At 35.5% G+C, this 18,738-nt stretch overlaps 3 protein-coding genes, 1 long non-coding RNA gene and 1 other non-coding gene across 11 annotated transcripts; 4 read left to right on the top strand and 1 right to left on the bottom strand.

Annotated features, from left to right (window-relative positions):
* The first annotated feature begins 27 nt into the window (after positions 1-27).
* Positions 28-3,102, top strand: LOC123217047 (putative pentatricopeptide repeat-containing protein At1g02420). The gene is made up of 2 exons (XM_044637789.1): positions 28-268; positions 1,058-3,102. Exon 2 carries the CDS (start codon positions 1,288-1,290, stop codon positions 2,809-2,811), a length of 1,524 nt encoding a protein of 507 aa, XP_044493724.1. The 5' UTR covers positions 28-268; positions 1,058-1,287; the 3' UTR covers positions 2,812-3,102.
* Positions 3,010-6,784, bottom strand: LOC123217050 (nitrogen regulatory protein P-II homolog). 7 transcript variants are annotated; one of them, XM_044637796.1, is made up of 7 exons: positions 6,553-6,696; positions 6,424-6,469; positions 6,279-6,306; positions 5,450-5,537; positions 3,778-3,847; positions 3,283-3,318; positions 3,010-3,186 (listed from the first exon to the last, which is right to left on the bottom strand). In XM_044637796.1, exons 1-7 carry the CDS (start codon positions 6,598-6,600, stop codon positions 3,122-3,124), a joined length of 381 nt encoding a protein of 126 aa, XP_044493731.1. In that variant the 5' UTR covers positions 6,601-6,696; the 3' UTR covers positions 3,010-3,121. The 7 variants fall into 7 exon arrangements, 4 of the variants coding, with proteins under 4 accessions (XP_044493731.1, XP_044493729.1, XP_044493730.1 ...); XR_006502404.1 differs by lacking the exon at positions 5,450-5,537 and adding an exon at positions 4,008-4,075 and having other exon boundaries at positions 3,151-3,186; XR_006502405.1 differs by lacking the exon at positions 5,450-5,537 and adding an exon at positions 4,008-4,075 and having other exon boundaries at positions 3,151-3,186; positions 6,424-6,472; positions 6,553-6,646.
* A 117-nt stretch (positions 6,785-6,901) lies between these two features.
* Positions 6,902-7,847, top strand: LOC123217051. Its single transcript, XR_006502407.1, has 2 exons — positions 6,902-7,149; positions 7,411-7,847. It is a non-coding gene; the product is annotated as an uncharacterized LOC123217051 (long non-coding RNA).
* Positions 7,848-7,930: 83 nt separating this feature from the next.
* TRNAF-GAA lies at positions 7,931-8,003 on the top strand. The gene has a single exon. It is a non-coding gene; the product is annotated as a tRNA-Phe (tRNA).
* Positions 8,004-11,747: 3,744 nt separating this feature from the next.
* On the top strand, positions 11,748-15,905 carry LOC123215468 (boron transporter 1-like). Its single transcript, XM_044635575.1, has 12 exons — positions 11,748-12,358; positions 12,530-12,612; positions 12,801-12,993; positions 13,126-13,264; positions 13,377-13,542; positions 13,665-13,831; positions 13,922-14,095; positions 14,169-14,264; positions 14,438-14,575; positions 14,673-14,992; positions 15,087-15,354; positions 15,456-15,905. The coding sequence occupies exons 1-12, from the start codon at positions 12,255-12,257 to the stop codon at positions 15,735-15,737; spliced, it is 2,130 nt and encodes a 709-aa protein (XP_044491510.1). The 5' UTR covers positions 11,748-12,254; the 3' UTR covers positions 15,738-15,905.
* Positions 15,906-18,738: the final 2,833 nt, after the last annotated feature.

Raw genomic sequence — 18,738 nt, forward strand, 5'->3', positions numbered from 1 at the left:
GCTACTGGGCCAAATTCGTAATTTTCTTAATACTAGGCCCATTTCAATCCATTGAATCTTAATTGATGTCGACGGAGATCGGAATTTGAGTCTAGAAAGATCTGAGCATACACATCACAAAAAATCTGACATCTAGGAGCAGTTGTGGGTAAGAAAATGGCGGCTGAAGGAGAAGGTGAAGAGTTTGTAAATAGAATCAGTCGGCTAAAGAGTGGGAAGAGCCCTAGAAGAACTTAATATTTACATCCACCTCAGTAACCTCGATCAGGTACTCCCCGCAGATTGTTCTCCATTCTTTAATTGCATTAATTAATCGGACTTCAGAGTTAGAATTTTCCTTCTTTATTCGTACAAGCTAAGTTTACAAGTTCCCATTTTCAGTAGCATCAAAATTAAGTACTCTTAATTCTGTCCACATTGTGGTAAATAATCAGGCTTAGAATAACTCTTATATATATATATATATATATATATATATATATATATATATATATATATATATATATATGTTAATTTTGTTAGCGAAGAATCCTTCCTCTTTGATTGTATTGATTATGAATTAGATGGGTTGAAAGTATCTACAATTTAGATGTCTTCAACAAGGAGCTCCTCTTTTTACATGTACATATGGGTGAGGTGTTGATGGTTCAAATAGCTTCCCTCATTTCTAAGGCCCTTCCAAAAGTTATACACCTCTTGCAGTAGGTGCAATTGTAAAAGCAGAGAAATTGTCTCTTGCTGATGGTCGATTCAGATTCAGTTGTTGTTTCCTGATTTAAATTGGTACTGTAGTTTTGCATTGGCTATGTGGAGAACGTGCGACAGGAAATAAATTGAGTTTATTTATTTATTATGTATGTTAAACGATGATTATGTTATGTTGATCTATTTCTGTGCTTAACAATACGTGATGGAGAACCACCCACAAGGTGTTTCCTTGTGAAAATCAATTTATATATGAATAAATCATTCCGCATTTATTATGTTTTTGATTTTCTTATCTCATTTTCCAGACTATGTTTTTGATTTTCCTCAACATTTTATTTTTGGGTGACAGAAGCTATGCATTGCTGCTAGCTTTTTGAGATAAATAAGGATTGTTCGAAGTCCGATGAATCGTATGTGAATCTTTACCTTCTTAAAATTGAAGGCTGTGGTGAGGGCTACTTAATTTTAACAGCGCTAAACCCTAAATTGAACGACATCATTTGCAGAGAGAGCAGCCCTATATTGCAATCATCAAATTCGATTCGTTTTGTTTCGAGTTTGTGAAAAATTCAAGGAAAGATGATTGTTAAGAGCCTCACACCTTCCCTGTCACGAAGGTTAAGGTACACTCCTAAAATATTTTCTGTATCTGATAATGCGAATTCATTAGTGTTCAGTTCATTTTTCTCTTCTGATAACTCTCCTCCCAAGGACGACGTTGAAATTGTTTTTGGGATAATCACTGGCTCTTCCTCTTCTAAAAACCTCCAACTGTCGTTGAAATCAAGTGGGGTTCTTTTTTCTAATGATTTGATTGATAAAGTGTTAAAGAGAGTCAGGTTTAGCCACGGGAATCCTCTACAAGCTCTTGAATTCTATAAATATGTTTCCAATAGAAGAGGGTTTTATCACACTTCCTTTTCTTTAGATACAATGCTTTATGTATTAGGCAGAGGCCGTAGGTTTGATCTAATATGGGACCTTCTGGCTGACACCAAGAGAAAAGATCAATCTTTAGTATCTACACGAACTATGCAAGTGGTTTTAGCTAGAGTTGCTAAAGTTTGTTCAGTTAGGCAGACTGTAGAGTCTTTTAGAAAATTCAAAAAACTGGTTCCAGTATTCGATACTACTTGTTTTAATGCTTTGTTGAGGACTTTGTGTCAGGAGAAGAGTATGACAGATGCTAGAAATGTGTATCATAGTTTAAAGCATGATTTTAGTCCTAATTTGCAGACTTTCAATATACTTTTGTCTGGGTGGAAATCGGTGGAGGAGGCCGAGGGTTTCTTTGAGGAGATGATTGAAATGGGAGTAAAACCTGATATCGTTTCGTATAATTGTTTGATTGATGTGTACTGTAAAGGTAGACAAGTAGAGAAGGCATATAAGGTGTTTGAAAAAATGAGAGGCGAGGATATATCGCCTGACGTTATCTCATATACAAGTTTGATTGGGGGTTTGGGGTTAATTGGTCAACCTGATAAAGCTAGAGATGTTTTGAAAGAAATGAAGGAGTATGGATGTTACCCGGACACTGCAGCTTACAATGCTGCCATAAGGAATTATTGTATTGCGAAGAGGCTTGGTAATGCATTTGAGTTGATGGATGAGATGGTGGGGAAGGGATTAGACCCAAATGCCACTACTTACAATCTCTTCTTTAGGGTTTTTTACTGGTCAAATAATTTGACAAGTGCATGGAATTTATATCAGAGAATGATGGATAGTGGGTGCCTCCCAAATACACAGTCTTGTATGTTTCTCATTAGGTTATTTAGGAGGCAGGAAAGGGTGAAGATGGCATTGCAGTTGTGGAATGACATGGTGGACAAGGGTTTTGGGTCTTATATTTTGGTATCTGATGTATTGTTTGATTTGCTTTGTGATATGGGAAAGTTGGTGGAAGCAGAGAAGTGTTTCTTGGAGATGATAGACAAAGGGCAAAAGCCAAGCAACATTTCTTTTCGGAGGATCAAGGTTCTTATGGAATTGGCAAACAAGAAAGAAGCCCTTCAAAACTTGGAGCAGAAAATGGCCATTTTTGGGCCTCACGTCCAAGTTCATGAAAGTGAAGGGAGCCCGACAGAGATGTCAAATTAGAATCTCGGCCTAGTTGCTCCGTTGGTTTTGAAGAACTGACTGATCGTACTGAGACGCCAAAAGTATCTTGGAAAATTTCAAACATTTCATTAAGATTTGCCACCATTTTTTGGCTTTTTCCATATAGATTTTCTTCTTTGCCACATCTTAGTTTTCCTTTTTTTTTTTCGTCATTGTTGTCTGTGTCACTAAAAAACATCATCACAAGTCTTTCTTCTTATTGTTATTGGGCATAAGAATAGCAAGTGCGATACAGTAATAAGGTTATATGCTAATCTTGCTATTTGTTCATATTGCAACTTGAACATGGTCATGCAGCATAACGCATTTCAGATTGTACCCCAGTCATCTTCTCAGCCTTTTCTCCACGCTCACCTGAAAGTTTTGCTCTCATTATTTGAGCATATTTCAAGCTGCATCATTCTACTTAAGTAAAATACAGATACAAGGTTAAAAGCAACAATAAGTTACCAGTGTGAACTCTTATGACATCTGAGACGGGTATCACTGCACAAACGAGAAAACTTCATCAAAAGACAATAATACATGGCAGAAGTCTGACTGCATATCCACCAATTAGGTTTCCATATTTCCGTTACCTTTGTTTTAATTTCTGATAAGTGTGTAGGTAGATAAGGATGCAAGGACAGAAAATTGCATAAAACTTTATAGGTGCTAAAATGAAATTCAGTATGTGGAATTTGACTGCCACTAAAATAAAAAATATATAGAAATCATGGAGGATAAATTACCATAAGATGTTATGATCTTCATCAGCATGTTTTCTATTGGCATTACTTTTCTGTTTTATACCTTGGCTTGGTAACATGTTTTGTAAAATTGCAAATGCTATTGCTGAATTTAAAATGGCAGTATCCACACAGGAAATGTAGAAAATGCTATAAAATGCAGACTAACAAAGGTGTGGTTGAAGAATTTCAAAATAAAAAAGGTTTAAAGCCTTACAGAAAATTTTGCCATCACCAATCTCTCCGGTTCTTGCCTCCTCTAATATCTTCTCTATTACTGCTTCAACCTAAGATGGTGTTGTTGTCAGGATTCATCGATTAATCGTTTAACAAAAATATCATGAACATTTTCCTTTTGCAGCAATTCGCCAAACAAAAATCTATTTTTGATGGAGATGAATCTTAACTTTCTATTACCGCACTAGTTAAGATCAATATTATCTATACCTGGTCTTTGCTCACCACAATCTCCATCTTTGTTTTAGCAACAAACATGTCACCAGAAAATTCAGAGCCTGAACAGGAATTATTCAAAAGGAAATCACAGGGAAGACAATGTACAAACAACAAATGAGGATGATGCAAATGTGGGGGGGGGGGGGGGGGGGGGGTGGGGGGGGTGTGTTGGGTGTGGCGTGGAGGTGGGGGTGATGCGTTAAGGAAATTATCTTATTTTACTTAGTTAAATAAAATGATTTAAAAATGAGATAACAACACTTAGAGGTATCAAACAATCATTTTTTGATTGAACTTTATTTTTTTTATTAAATGGACCAAAATTTTCAGATTTTTCGATTGCAAGTATCAAAATTATATTTTATCGCAATAATAGGTCTAACCTCCAATGCCATTTGAAATTAATGACGTGAACTTTTTGTTTTAATTCACAAATGATGATGGTGATTCCCAGTTGACGTGGACAATTTTTGGCTCACTAAACTTCTTTTCAACTATTGAAAGGATTAAACTTTCAAAATTTTCTATTAAAAGAACCAAACTTATATTCTATCACACAAAAATGGGTTTAATCTCTAAACGTGTATTATGAGATTCTTATAATTTCTCTATAATGTATCCTATCTATTTGAAATTCTTTTAATAAGAATGATCTTTATTGATGATAAACTTCGCTTTCATTTAATTATTTAAGTCTATCTTGTTAATTTAAATTTTTTTAATTAAAATGGTGTTTTATTGAAATCCAACTTAATCATTTTTTACCATTATCCATCAGTTCCTAACTGAGACTAAATAATAAATAAACTTCAAACTTTCAACTTAAAATATCTCTATTATAAAAAACAAAAAACCAAATTAAGTCTAATTGGGTTTTACTTATTCTTGATAGGTTTTGTTTGTTTTGAGTGTGTTTTGTGGAAATGAATTTGGGAAAAGGTATAATTTGAGGATTTTATGGGTTACAAACTGCCCACATCAACACACAAATTGTCCTTGTCAGTGTTTTTAACCCAAAAAAATTGCTACATCATTTCTATTTTATCGATGTTTCAAACCAAATGATAGTCCGATATTTCAATAAAAAATAATGAAAGTTTGATCATTTCAATAGAAAATAATAAAGTTTGATCACTTCATTAGAAAAAAATGATAGTCCAACATCTCTAACTATTGTTATCCCAATTTAAAAAAAAAAAAAAAACAGAAATTCTAACCAACATTGAAAACGAGTTACTGCTTATATCCAACGGTCAAATTCAAAGAAGATGCAGCTCATGGAAATACTATAGTTGTACAATCAAATCTAACCATAATATATAAAAGGTATGACAACCAGAAATTGAAAAGGAGGAAAGGGTAAAACTGTTGCTACAAATAAGCCATAGCCAACTAATCTAACAATAATTTCAGCCTTCTAGAAAACAACTTACCACCATGTCGCTCTGTTGATCCCCCTTAAGCACCAAAGCCTCGAACATCAGAAACCGTGACACCACGGATACCCATTTCCAGCAAAGCCTTCATGTTTAAAGAGACGAACCATAAAATTTGAACAGCACATGAGATAGGAGTTAAGAAGATATGATACTGAAGAAGTTCAGTGATTAATTTGAAAAAAATATTTTGCTAAGTAATGTGACTAAAACAGTTATATCTTCAGGTGAGGCATTGGTTTGTGCTTGTTTAACTCAGATCTTAATAAGTACACTAGTATGAAGTTCATCTACCGAGAGAAAAACATTAGCTCAGATGCTAAACAGCAGTACAAGACAACTCTTGTTGAAGCTGATATACACTTCTAATCTAAGCATGAAGAAGTCCATTAGCTTATGTAAATGGGATTCACATTGTGATATGAAACATCTGTCTTTTTGTGACAGGTGTGAAAGGAAACCAATGGTTGCTTTGTCCTAGATAAGAATCCATGGACTGTTAACTCATAATTGCTGTAGAACTCGAACTGATATAAAGAAAACTTCACAAAACAAACCATCGATGACCCTAATCATTAACGAAGTTAGAGCTTTAAAAGTTATAGTGTATCTAAAAGTCTGGTCCAAAATTTTATTCCGACTTTGATTATGGGTGCAAAATGTAAACAGAAGCAAATGAAGATGAGAATATAAGGAGTTATAGGGCTATAGATTAAAGGAAGATAAACAGAAGAGGAAGTGGTACTAAGCAAATTAGAAGCATGAATCATAGTATTATAGTAATAATTTCAGCACAAAGAAAAGGTGAGGGTTTATTAGCTCTTACAGAAGAAACCTTTTGGACTCGCCAGGGCCTATATCATCCCAATTTCAGCAGCACGAAAAACATAAATTAGATATATTAAACTACTCTTAACTAAAGGAATATTAACAGATTATATGGAAATAGTGTAAGGAAACTTTATAAATACCTGAGCACCGCTTCCACTTTGTAGAATTTGGATTCCGGGATATAGTCTACTAGAAAGACAACATGGGATCATCAACCATTTCAATCTCAGAGACGCCAAAAACTAAAATACAACTTATAAATTCCGTACCAGGGACAGGGGAGTTCTGGGCTCTAATAACAAGAAGATTTGACGCATTTCTTGTGAGCTTTAGCTGGGAAAATCGAGGATCCCTGATCCGTGGTCGGATGGAAGTGCAATCTAAGAGAGGAAATTCTTTGAGATGAGACTGAAAATACAGACAAGTAAGTGTGCCTGGTTTTGCAAATGCAGCCATAATTTTTCACTTCTGAAAATGGAGATGTTGGCTGCCATTGATGATAAAGTAACTCCGCTCGACCTCGCACGTAAAGATTCGCTAGCTTAGTTGAAATGTTAAATTGACAGGTGGGAATTCATGACATTTGTTTTTAAGCTGTTGGACTGAATTGAGGTTAGATCTCTACTGGGCCATATTCGTCATTTTCTTAATACTAGGCCCATTTCAATCCATTGAATCTTGATTGATGTCGACGGAGATTGGAATTTGAGTTTAGAAAGATCTGAGCATGCACATCACAAAAAATCTGATATCAATGGCGGCAGAAGGAGAAGGTGAAGAGTTTGTAAATAGAATCAGTCGGCTAAAGAGTGGGAAGAGCCCCAGAAGAACTTAACATTCACATCCACCTCAGTAAACTCGATCAGGTACTTCCCGCAGATTCTTCTCCATTCTTTAATTGCATTAATTAATCAGACTTCAGAGTTAGAATTTTCCTTCTTTAATCGTACAAGCTAAGTTTACACGTTCCCATTTTCAGTCGCATCAAAATTAAGTACTCTTAATTCTGTCTACATTGTGGTAAACAATCAGGCTTAGAATAACTCTTACATATATACATAAATATATGTATCTTAATTTTGTCAGTGAAGAATCCTTTCTCTTTGATTGTATTGATTATGAATTAGATGGGTTGAAAGTATCTACAACTTAGAAGTTGTCTTCAACAAGGAGCTCCTCTTTTTACATGTACATATGGGTGAGGTGTTGATGGTTCAAATAGCTTCCCTCATTTCTAAGGCCCTTCCAAAAGTTATACACCTCTTCCAGTAGGTGCAATTGTAAAAGCAGAGAAATTGCCTCTTGCTGATGATGGTCGATTCAGATTCAGTTGTTGTTTTGCTGATTTAAATTGGTACTGGTGGTGAGTAGTTGTTTTGCATGGCTATGTGGAGAACGTGCAACGGGAAATAAATTGAATTGATTTATTTATTATGTATGTTAAACGATGATTATGTTATGTTGATCTATTTCTGTGCTTAACAATACATGATGGAGAACCACCCACAAGGTGTTTCCTTGTGAAAATCAATTTACATATGAATAAATCATTCCGCATTTATTATGTTTTTGGTTTTCTTATGTCACTTTCCGGACAATGTTTTTGATTATCATATAATAATGCGAGCTATTTCTACCCCCCAGAATGCGGGGGTAGCTCAGTTGGGAGAGCGTCAGACTGAAGATCTGAAGGTCGCGTGTTCGATCCACGCTCACCGCAATTTTTAACCCTGTATTTATATTTTGGGCCATGGTTATTATCTTAAGCCCAATACAAATTTGCAAGCAAAAAGCGTTTTTCATTGTTGAACCAAACAAAAAGGAACCTTTTGGATCATGTACTATTTTCTTAAGCCCAATACTAATTTTCCAGCAAAAAGTGGTTATCGTTGGAGCTAACAACAAAGAAATCCATTCTGGTTTCATGGATTGATTAATCGATCTCCACTTTTGTTTTTGTTATGAGAAGCCCACATTTGTGCCGTTTGCACTAGATATTTAAGCTCGGCAATTCATTCGCTTCTGAAAATGCTCCCTTGAATTTACATTTTGTACTAATTAATATCCTGTCCACATAAATTAATATAAGCTTTCATGTAATGTAGGTGCATCAGGAAGCTCCATCAAAGAAGACGGGTTACATAATTCACTTGAATAGAAGGATCTCTTCCCGGTCTTATATGCCTTGCATCGCCAGCCATACCTTGATGGAACTGGATTACTTGGTTTTCTTAAGGACGCCACTGTTGTGTATGTTGACATATACAAGATCAACTACAACCTATTTGCCAAGTACAAAAACTATGGTAAGACTCGAATTTTGATGAGCTTTCTCTAAATTTTTTTTTTGGTGGGTGCATTTTGACTATTATATATATAGGTTTGGAGAATCCACTTCTGGCTTGGTGCGGACATGGAGGGCCTCCTAATTATTACAATGAAGAAGCAAGTTGCGGCCAGCCTGGTTTACAAGATTTGCGGAATGTATCGACTTCTTTTATTTGGGATGGAGCTGCTCTTGAGTATTTTACCAGGTCAACCTCCATTAAAGCTTCAGAAATTCTAGGAGATTGGCTTGACATTAAGAGCAGCAACACAGGCTAGAAATATTATAAGCAACAAAAAACAAATTGAACATCAATTACTCATTATTTTAACAAAATTAAAAAAAAAAATGTCCTACCATATTATTGGCCAAAATATTAGTAATCATAATCTCGCTTATGACTGTATGTTTATAGTTATTGGAGCTTAAGTCTCTATTTCCGATCAAAGAGTAAAAGGACTTGTTGGAAGAAGCAATTAATGACTGTAGGTGCCTGGAAATATAAAAGAACGAACATAGACAAAGGAGTGATCCATCTAACACAACAAAACCCCACCACTTAGTCAATGGTGAGGTAAGAATGACACATCTACCGTTGTTGACAGGTGTTTTTCTTTTCGCCTTACAAACCCTCGATTATAAGGATGAATAAATAAACTCCTGTGCCAGACAAAATCATTTGAATCCAACTTCATTAACAACTTTAATTAATACCATATAAAAAAATACGTGGAAAAGATTGATTCCTATAGTTTTCGCCTGCCTTCTGAATTTGCTTGAAACTAACCCTTACCCACCGCAAAAAATATTAAAACAAACAGGTGAAGGGTTCAATATTTCTTTTAGTATCATTATTTGTAAAGGACAAAACGAAAAATATTTTATTCAAAAAGAAAAAGAAACAAAATAATACATTGCCTACTTTTCATCGTGAAAGTCTCCTGTCACTAAGATGAGATTTTATATGTATATATATGGCTAAAGGACTATTTCCCACCCAAAGTATGCTATTATCTTAAAGTTTCTCTAGTTAATTTTGAAAATCTCATTTATCCACCAGTGAACGGTTAAAATTAACGGAATTCTAACCCCTTAAATTTTTATCTCTCCCCCCCCCCCCCCTCAACCCCTAAAAACTAATCATTTTTTCTTAAGTCAAGTTTTAAAAAATAGCATTCCCCCTTCTCCATAGGGTTTAGTTTTCAATCATCGACGTCAAATTGCACCCCATCGCCAACGACGAAGTTTTTTCGACGCACCACCATGCTTCAGTGGCCTCTCTTCCCTTATCTGGAAAGTTGATCGGCCCAGATCTGACATCGTCTTTGTTTGGAAAGTTGAAGAGCTTCATCTCCTAATGAAGCTTTTCAACTTTCCAAATGAAGATGACGCCAGATTTGGGCCGATCGACGTTCTAGAGAAGGGAAGAGAGGTTGTTGGAGCATGGTGGTACGTCGAGAAAGCTTCGTCATCAGCAATGGCGTCGGATTTGACATCGAGGATTGAAAACTAAACCCTCAGAGAGAGAGAATACTATTTTTTTAAACTTGACCTAGGAAAAAATGATTAGTTTTTAGAGGTTTGAGGGGGAAACTAGATTAAATTTTAATTTATTTTTAATATTATAGATAAAATAAATATTTTACCTTTTAACCCGTTAATTTTAACAGTTCATAGATGGGTAAATGGAATTTTCAAAATTAACGGGAGAAAACTTAGGAAAATAACATACCTTGGGTGGGAAATAGTCCTTTGGCCTATATATATTCCAAGCTAATAATTCAACCGGCAAAAAAGCTTTCTCATTTACAATCAATATTTGGTGTCGTTAGTCAAATAAAAACTGAGAAGAAAACAACAATAAATTGGTATTAATATATATTATCATGCGCTCTCTTTACATGCCTTTAATGTTCTTTAAATGTATTAAATTACGCTGAGGGTTGAGCCTCACTCAGAAAATCTAGTAAACTAGAAAACCATACAATCTGGATTTTGGACTTATTAATCTGTAACCCAACTTATGTTCACACCGGTTATGATCAAAGTCAGAATAAATTTTAAACTGAATTCCGGTTTATATCACCAACGAAAAGTTTCCATCCAAGTGTTCAATCATGAATATGCTGAACAAAGTGAAAGGGTGGTGTAGATTGGATACCTTAGAATCCAGAAGTGCGTTCTTTGCCAAACACTTTATTTAAAGTAAATGGCATTCAAGTATTTTCTTAACAATTCTTTTTTCAGGATCTCATTTTTTTAATCACTGAATTATTTATCATTTACAATAACTAAAGTCTCATATTTTTAAACTAATTAATCAGAGATCTTACATCTTATAAATTAGCACGATGAATCATGACCTTCAATCGTGCCCAGTACCGGGACTGAAAATGTGAATGGTGGGTAGAGTTATGATTAAAGTGCTTGGAAGTTGGACTATATTCTGTAAAGAAAAAGAAATTCAAATGTCAATATATACAACTTAGAATGAGGGTAAAGAAAGAGAGGGATGGTTTAAAATATACATCAATCTCTTGTTTTTTTTTTTTTCCTAATTTAAGATACTGAGTGGTATGAAAGAATTTGGAAGATAACCAAACATGAGTTGTCCAAGCACATGGACGGCTGTAAAATATTAGTAAAATTTACAGAAAAGATAAAATAATTTTAGTTTTGAGTCAGGTTTCATATACTTGAACACATGATGAAAAATAATGTCAACTAGTTTTATTATCATTGAAGCAAGGCCACCACGTGAAAGATTCAGTACTAGAGAATACTGGCAGGAGAGCAATGGCTAATGTTCTTATATGGACGTATTGAAGCCATGATCCCGATTTACAGTATGGAAAGTCAACTTAATATGTCATATTTGACCCTCTCTAGAGAATAATAGAACTGTTAAAGTGCATGGTTATATCAAGTACTAGTTACACAGTACTACCATTGACCATCTGAAATGAATCAACGGTCCAGATCTGTCTGAATTCGGTACCCACCATTTAGTGGGTCGATCTACACCATTGAAGCTGGCATGCATGGCTGGTGGAATGGCCCCATAGAAATAAGAGTGCAAGTTCACTTCCTAGATTCCATTTGCATCCACATATTCCCTTCCCTTCCCTGTAATTGAAGAAGCTTATATATTCCAGTCCTTCTTCTCATCCTTTCCTGCCTAAACTTACATTCCACTAAGAGCTTGGGCTTGCAGCTCTTCTTCTAGTAATTGGTGTGTTGACAACTCCTACTACATTCATAATTAGTCATTCTCTTTCTCTTTCATTGAAACTTCGCATGATATTCGATCATTATGCAGTTCCGTCTTTGCATTGAATCTTGAATTCATACGCACGTCAAGCTCACATCACATGTTCTTTTAATTCATCAGGATCTCTGCCGATATTCTTGTGATTCTTCTCTCTCTTGGTGAACAGAATTTTCGTTTTGTTACATAGGCATGGTATCTATGTAAAGTTTCAGTAACCAAATTATGTAATTGTAAGACTATTTTCTTTACCAGCTCGTGCTTTCAACGGCACTTCCTATTCTTATATCTGTAAAACCCCGAAATCGTCCAGACGTTCATAAAACTTCTGTAAAAGTTGTCCAGTCCTTAGAAAGCTTAACTATTGAATCTCAGTAATGGAAGAGACCTTTGTACCTTTTGAAGGGATCAAAAATGACCTTCGAGGAAGACTTAAGTGTTACAAGCAAGATTGGACTAGCGGCTTTAAAGCAGGCTTCAGGTGATTCTTCTTCTTCTTCTCTCTTTTTTTTCAGTCGGTGAAACAAATAGTTCTTGTTAGCTAGCTTATGTATTGTGATTGACTGCAGAATTCTAATATTTTAACTTTCACACTTTGTTTATTGTTTAATCTTAATATGATCACTGGTGACTCATACATATTGTTTTCCAGGATTCTGGCTCCCACCACATATATTTTCTTTGCTTCTGCGATTCCAGTCATATCATTTGGTGAACAACTGGAGAGAGATACTGGTATGGACATGGGCAGAAATTGTTAAAAAAAACTTATTTCTTAATTATTCTAGAAATAATTTTTCCCTTTTCGCTTTTTTGGGGTCATTGTCAGCCTTTTCAATCTTAGCATTAAAGAAGAAATTAAGAGAAGGAAAGTTCTATCAAATTTTTTTACTATGCGTGTAATCTCCACTTTGTACATGCAGAGGGATTGCTTACAGCGGTTCAAACTTTAGCATCTACAGCACTTTGTGGGATTATACACTCCATCATTGGCGGTCAACCTTTGCTGATACTTGGAGTGGCAGAGCCAACGGTCATCATGTACACATTTATGTTCAACTTTGCGAAAGAGAGGCCAGATATGGGCCGGAATTTGTTTCTAGCGTGGACCGGATGGTCAGCTACTTCCTCATGTTTCCTTTAGATATATAGTCCTATTATATTTTTGCCTCCGTCTTCTACATCATGTAGGTTAAATTGTCCGTATTCAGAACTTGACAGAACTTGTTTAATTTTGTAATTTGCTAGGGTATGTGTTTGGACGACACTTCTGCTCTTCTTGCTGGCTATCTTAGGAGCTTGCTCCATTATCAATAGATTCACCCGTATAGCGGGAGAATTGTTTGGCCTGCTTATTGCAATGCTCTTCATGCAGCAAGCTGTTAAAGTAAGTTCTTGTTCATGGTATTTATTGATCATATTGTCTTTTTAATTACTTCAGTCATGCTTTTTACAAGATACTAATATGTTTACCGACTTGTTATAATTCAAATATTCAGGGTGTTGTAGAAGAATTTCGAATTCCACAACGACAGAATCCAAAATTAATACAGTTTATACCTTCTTGGAGGTTCGCAAATGGGATGTTTGGTATGGTTCTCTCATTTGGCCTTCTCCACACTGCATTAAGAAGCAGGAAAGCAAGGTCATGGCGCTATGGATCTGGCAAGTCTTCTTGGTTTAGAAAAAAAAAAAAAAGCCTTATCTTTGTATTTTATACTTTATGGGAATCTTAGTTAACAGTCAATCTTCTTCCTAATAAGATGTACGTACTTTTGTTTTGACAGGTTGGATTAGAACCTTCATAGCAGACTACGGTGTGCCACTTATGGTTCTGGTGTGGACAGCTGTTTCCTATATACCATCTAAAAGTGTTCCAGAGGGAATCCCCCGACGTCTCTATAGCCCAAATCCATGGTCCCCTAGTGCATATGCAAATTGGACTGTCATTAAGGCATGTTTAATCCAATTATACTGATAAAATCAATTTATTTTCATAAAATTAGGATTAAATTAACCGCTAGTAAATTATTCAAAATGACAGGACATGGGAAACGTTCCCATTTTCTACATAATTGGAGCTTTCATTCCGGCAACCATGATTGCTGTGCTCTATTACTTTGATCACAGTGTAGCGTCCCAGCTTGCTCAGCAGAAAGAGTTCAATTTGAGAAAACCATCGTCTTATCATTATGACTTACTGCTTTTGGGGCTTCTGGTATGCAACTCCCTATTGTTCACTATCTACACGCAATTTTCCCTATGCTCAATTGCTTTTTCTTTTATGGCAGACCTTAATCTGTGGACTTATCGGAATCCCTCCTTCTAATGGAGTCATCCCACAATCGCCTATGCACACAAAGAGTTTGGCGACTCTTAAACATCAGGTAATCTTTCCTAGATTCCCAGAGTGAAACGCGTAAATTCATAATTCTTTAGTGATTAGTTGAAGGATATTAAACCAACTAAAAGAGATGCAGCTAATTCTCTGTTAGGCAAAGTTTCCATGGTTAATGGTAGCAAATAAGTTAAGATCATTAGTGCTTATTAATGAGTGCAGCTGCTACGTAACCGGCTAGTTTCAACAGCACGCAAAAGTATGAGAAAAAATGCCAGCCTGGGACAGTTGTATGGGAATATGCAAGAAGCATATCAACAAATGCAGACCCCTTTAATCTATCAGCAGCCTGCAGCTCAGGTATTATTGCTACCTGTGAAATTGGAATTTTTTTTTTACAAGGTTGAGTATCTTGGCTTTAATGACTAGAAAAAAAACAATTTTTTTTAATCTCTAGGGACTCGGGGAATTAAAAGAATCAACCATTCAAGCAGCATCATGTATGGGAAATATTGATGCTCCCGTTGATGAGACCGTATTCGATATTGAAAAGGAGATTGATGATCTTTTGCCTGTTGAGGTAAAAGAACAGCGTTTAAGTAACTTGCTTCAAGCCATATTAGTGGGAGCATGTGTTGCAGCAATGCCTGTCCTCAAAATGATACCAACTGCAGTCCTTTGGGGCTACTTTGCCTTCATGGCCATTGAAAGTTTGCCTGGTAACCAATTCTGGGAAAGGATCTTATTGCTCTTCACTGCACCAAGCCGAAGATACAAGTAAACATTTCCAAACCCTTAACTTTCAATTAATTATTTCATTTAATTTACCTCCTTCTCGATAACGCCCAACACACCTATATTTTTCCTGCAGAGTCCTTGAGGAGTACCATGCTACGTTTGTGGAAACCGTGCCTTTCAAGGCAATTGCAGTATTTACCATCTTTCAAACCATTTATCTGCTTACATGTTTTGGGCTTACTTGGATTCCAATTGCTGGGGTCATGTTCCCTTTGATGATCATGTTGTTGGTTCCCGCAAGACAATATATACTGCCCAAGTTTTTTAAAGGGGCGCACCTTCAAGACTTAGATGCTGCAGCGTATGAAGAGGCGCCAGCCCTACCATTCAATCTCGCAACAGTACGATTTCTTCTAGACACGATTAAAAAGAAAAATCATTCCAACTTTGTAATTAACATGACTGGTTTGAATGTTTGATGGACGGTTTTTTTAATGCACAGGAGAGAGAGCTAGGAGGAGCCGCTGCTTCTGTTGGCGATGGGGAGATTTTAGATGAGGTCATCACTAGAAGCCGTGGTGAATTTAGGCACACAAGCAGTCCTAAAATTACAAGTTCCTCTACAACTCCGGCACATGACCTTCAAAGCCCGCGTGTTTCATGCAGTCCTCGGATGAGTGAACTAAGAGGAGAAAGAAGCCCTCGTGTCCCTGGAAGAGGACTTCAAAGTCCAAGGACTGGAGAACCAAGATTGTCGAATTTGGGAAAGAGTCCTCAAAATTAAGCATCAAGTTAGTTCGAAATTTAACTAATTTGATCTATCTTTGCCTTAGGTGGTTTGTTGTATTCCATTTTCATTGCAGCGTGTTGTGTATTTATTTGTCATTATTGTAAAATCTCTATTCTGCTGAGAAGATTTGTAACATTTATAGAATTTGTGACTTTTCTTGTACGATTATATGGTGTAGATACCGTAAACTCCCCATTGCCTTAATTTGTAAAGGAGACTAGATGTTAAAGATCTTCCCACGGTCTACCTCTCTTATCTCTGCCCTTCTCCTCTTACAGGCGAACTCCTATGGGTCATTGGATTGTTTTCACGTAACTTTTCGGATTCGTGATCAACCTCATAATCTTCATATCAATTCTTTAAAAATTTAATCTTAAAATATCTTCCCTAAACGTTTAAACCTTTGCTCTTCTTCTGTCTGCATCAAGCATCTTTCATTCTCAAATATTAACATGATAGATCTGGCTGCCCTTCACGGTTTATATTACACACACGTGGGTGGATGTCTTGAAATATGCACAAATCACACTTGGAAGTTGGCTACATCCTATAATTTTGTATTCTTGTTGTCCACGACTACGACTCCACATTGATAGCTATCATTACTTGCTGTCTTATCATTGATAGATTTCAAAAGAGTCCAAGGCAACAAGAAAATGTCGGCCATTAATTCAAGAAGAAGCAAAAGTTTTAGAGATGAAAAGCAGGGTTTTGGAATAGTACTTGGGCATAAAAAGCAGAGGCCAGAAATCTTCTGCCCAAGCACTGATTGAAGTGGAGGTGAATGTTCAAGCAAGGGTGAAGAAAAGTGTTGCACAAATCACACTTGGAAGTTGGCTACATCCTATAATTTTGTATTCTAGTTGTCTACGACTACGACTCCACATTGATAGCTATCATTACTTGCTGTCTTATCATTGATAGATTTCAAAAGAGTCCAAGACAACATTAATTCAAGAAGAAGCAAAAGTTTTAGAGATGAAAAGCAGGGTTTTGGAATAGTACTTGGGCATAAAAAGCAGAGGCCAGAAATCTTCTGCCCAAGCATTGATTGAGGTGGAGGTGAATGCTCAAGGGTGAAGGCAAGTGTTGTTATTTTCATAGCATTGACTTGATGGGTTCAATTCTTCTTGTAATAATGTCTAGTGTCATCATGAGCTCAGACGGTCTGTGTCTATCGATTTCAATATCTTTGTCTTGTTCGTATAAAATTACCCTGCCATTTTAGAAGGTGTACTTCTAAAATAAAAGCAATTTCGCATCATTATACATTACCCTGAGTTTGATAGTGAAGATTGGACAAGAAAGTTGACCAAAATAGACTGTAAAAGATGTGCCCATTGATGTTGGAACCCAGCTTTAGCTTCAACTTGAGTAACCCAAAAAAATTTAGATGATATAACAATTATGTGACTAATTATTGAAACGATTTACATGAATTACTTCATCTTATACCAGTCTTATTATGAAAAAAAAAAAAGAAAAAAGTAAATGAGATTTATACAAATAATTTGGCTAGTCAAGTGTAAGTTGATTTATGCCTAAGAAATGCGGTGAGACACAGTTAGATGAATCATATTTTATGGAATAATAAATAAAAGCCTTTTTTTCAGGAAATAAAGGTAAATAGAATTATCAACAGAGAAGAATATTCTGCCAATATATTCGTTTTATTCATATGAAAACAAAGGGCCTGCCTAGAAATGGAAACTTTTGGTTTGATATGATATATATTTTTCTAACAACATAATCAATGAAAAGATATAATTTCACTTATGAAAGCTGCACACTGGTGGGTGTTTCATATTTTTGTCTATTTTTCATTCACATTACTCAGACACGGCACCCGTCAGGCCTCATAAATCATAAACCATCCTTGTTAAGAAAAAAATTATTGAATAAAAATTGAAATACGTAGGATCACGTACCACAACATTCTTCTTTTATTGAATTATCGTTCTGTGGCCAGAAATCCAAAGTAAAATGAAATATGGTTTGATGATCTAATTCTCCATGCCTTGCTTGCAAGGAGAAGTGGGAGGGAAGCCTCCCCGAAATGCTAAATCTTCCCATATTTCCAAGTTGCTTTCATTTGTGGGAAAAGTTTCACTTACTTTTTAGTGGAGTGAGCAGTGGGTCTCACTACTAATTTTCCTGGTACAAATGAATTGGACAAAGAAATTTAAAAAATAGAAATTCGGTAAAAGGTAGTGAAGAGATGAAAAAGAAAATTTGAAAGCCCCAGACGTTACTTATAATGATAAAGATAGGAGTGGCTAAAGATGAGAGTATAAATTAACATCATATCAAAATCAAAATTTTAATTTATTTAATATAATGATAGGATTGTCAGTACACTCAGAGTTTCACTTATTTGATTAATTCTTGAGCAGATTATTCAAATTAAGTAGGGTCCTTGTGAAAAAACAAAATTACAATTACCACCCTAACATTTTGGGTATGCAAGTGCAATTTACAGAGAACAATTGCAGAGATTTGGGCAATATAGTGGGTGGCTTTTCGGCTTAAAGAGAGGAGGGCCACAAGTATATTGACATCCGATTGGATACCAACTGCGATAGTGGATATGTAAAATATTGAAAATTTTAATTGAGGATGAACAACCTCCGTTCCTTTTGATAATAAAGTAAAGGCTACCTCCCTCTTTACTCGTCAAAAGTCGTGACAACGAGATTCCTCATTGCTTTATTTGCTCCTATATAAAATTATAAATATATATTTTTAATACATAATTTAAATACTCAGATAATCATAATATATTATTATATAATTAAATAATTTTATATTAAAAATAAAATAATATTTAATCATATATTAAAACACCTTTAATCATTGATTAAATATACATAATCATCACCCTTGATAATTTCAATAATTGCTTTGCTTACTTGGGTCAAATAACATTCGCTCCATCTTACTACTGGGCTCAATCAGCTGGAGTTGGCATTACAATTTTCTGTATGGCCCGTAAGAT

This window comes from Mangifera indica, chromosome 5 (genome assembly GCF_011075055.1).
Source record: "Mangifera indica cultivar Alphonso chromosome 5, CATAS_Mindica_2.1, whole genome shotgun sequence".
Taxonomy (NCBI): domain Eukaryota; kingdom Viridiplantae; phylum Streptophyta; class Magnoliopsida; order Sapindales; family Anacardiaceae; genus Mangifera; species Mangifera indica.

Bases quoted from the DNA above. Each gene is read 5' to 3' on its own strand.
- LOC123215468 (XM_044635575.1), top strand. From the start codon at position 12,255: ATGGAAGAGACCTTTGTACCTTTTGAAGGGATCAAAAATGACCTTCGA. The intron at 13,543-13,664 runs GCAAGTCTTCTT...TTGTTTTGACAG, and splicing joins GTCATGGCGCTATGGATCTG to GTTGGATTAGAACCTTCATA. The intron at 14,993-15,086 runs GTAAACATTTCC...TTTTTCCTGCAG, and splicing joins GCACCAAGCCGAAGATACAA to AGTCCTTGAGGAGTACCATG.
- LOC123217050 (XM_044637794.1), bottom strand. From the start codon at position 6,739: ATGGCTGCATTTGCAAAACCAGGCACACTTACTTGTCTGTATTTTCAG. The intron at 6,473-6,552 runs GTACGGAATTTA...TTGTCTTTCTAG, and splicing joins CCAGAACTCCCCTGTCCCTG to TAGACTATATCCCGGAATCC. The intron at 3,187-3,282 runs GTAACTTATTGT...CAAAACTTTCAG, and splicing joins TGTCATAAGAGTTCACACTG to GTGAGCGTGGAGAAAAGGCT.
- LOC123217047 (XM_044637789.1), top strand. From the start codon at position 1,288: ATGATTGTTAAGAGCCTCACACCTTCCCTGTCACGAAGGTTAAGGTAC.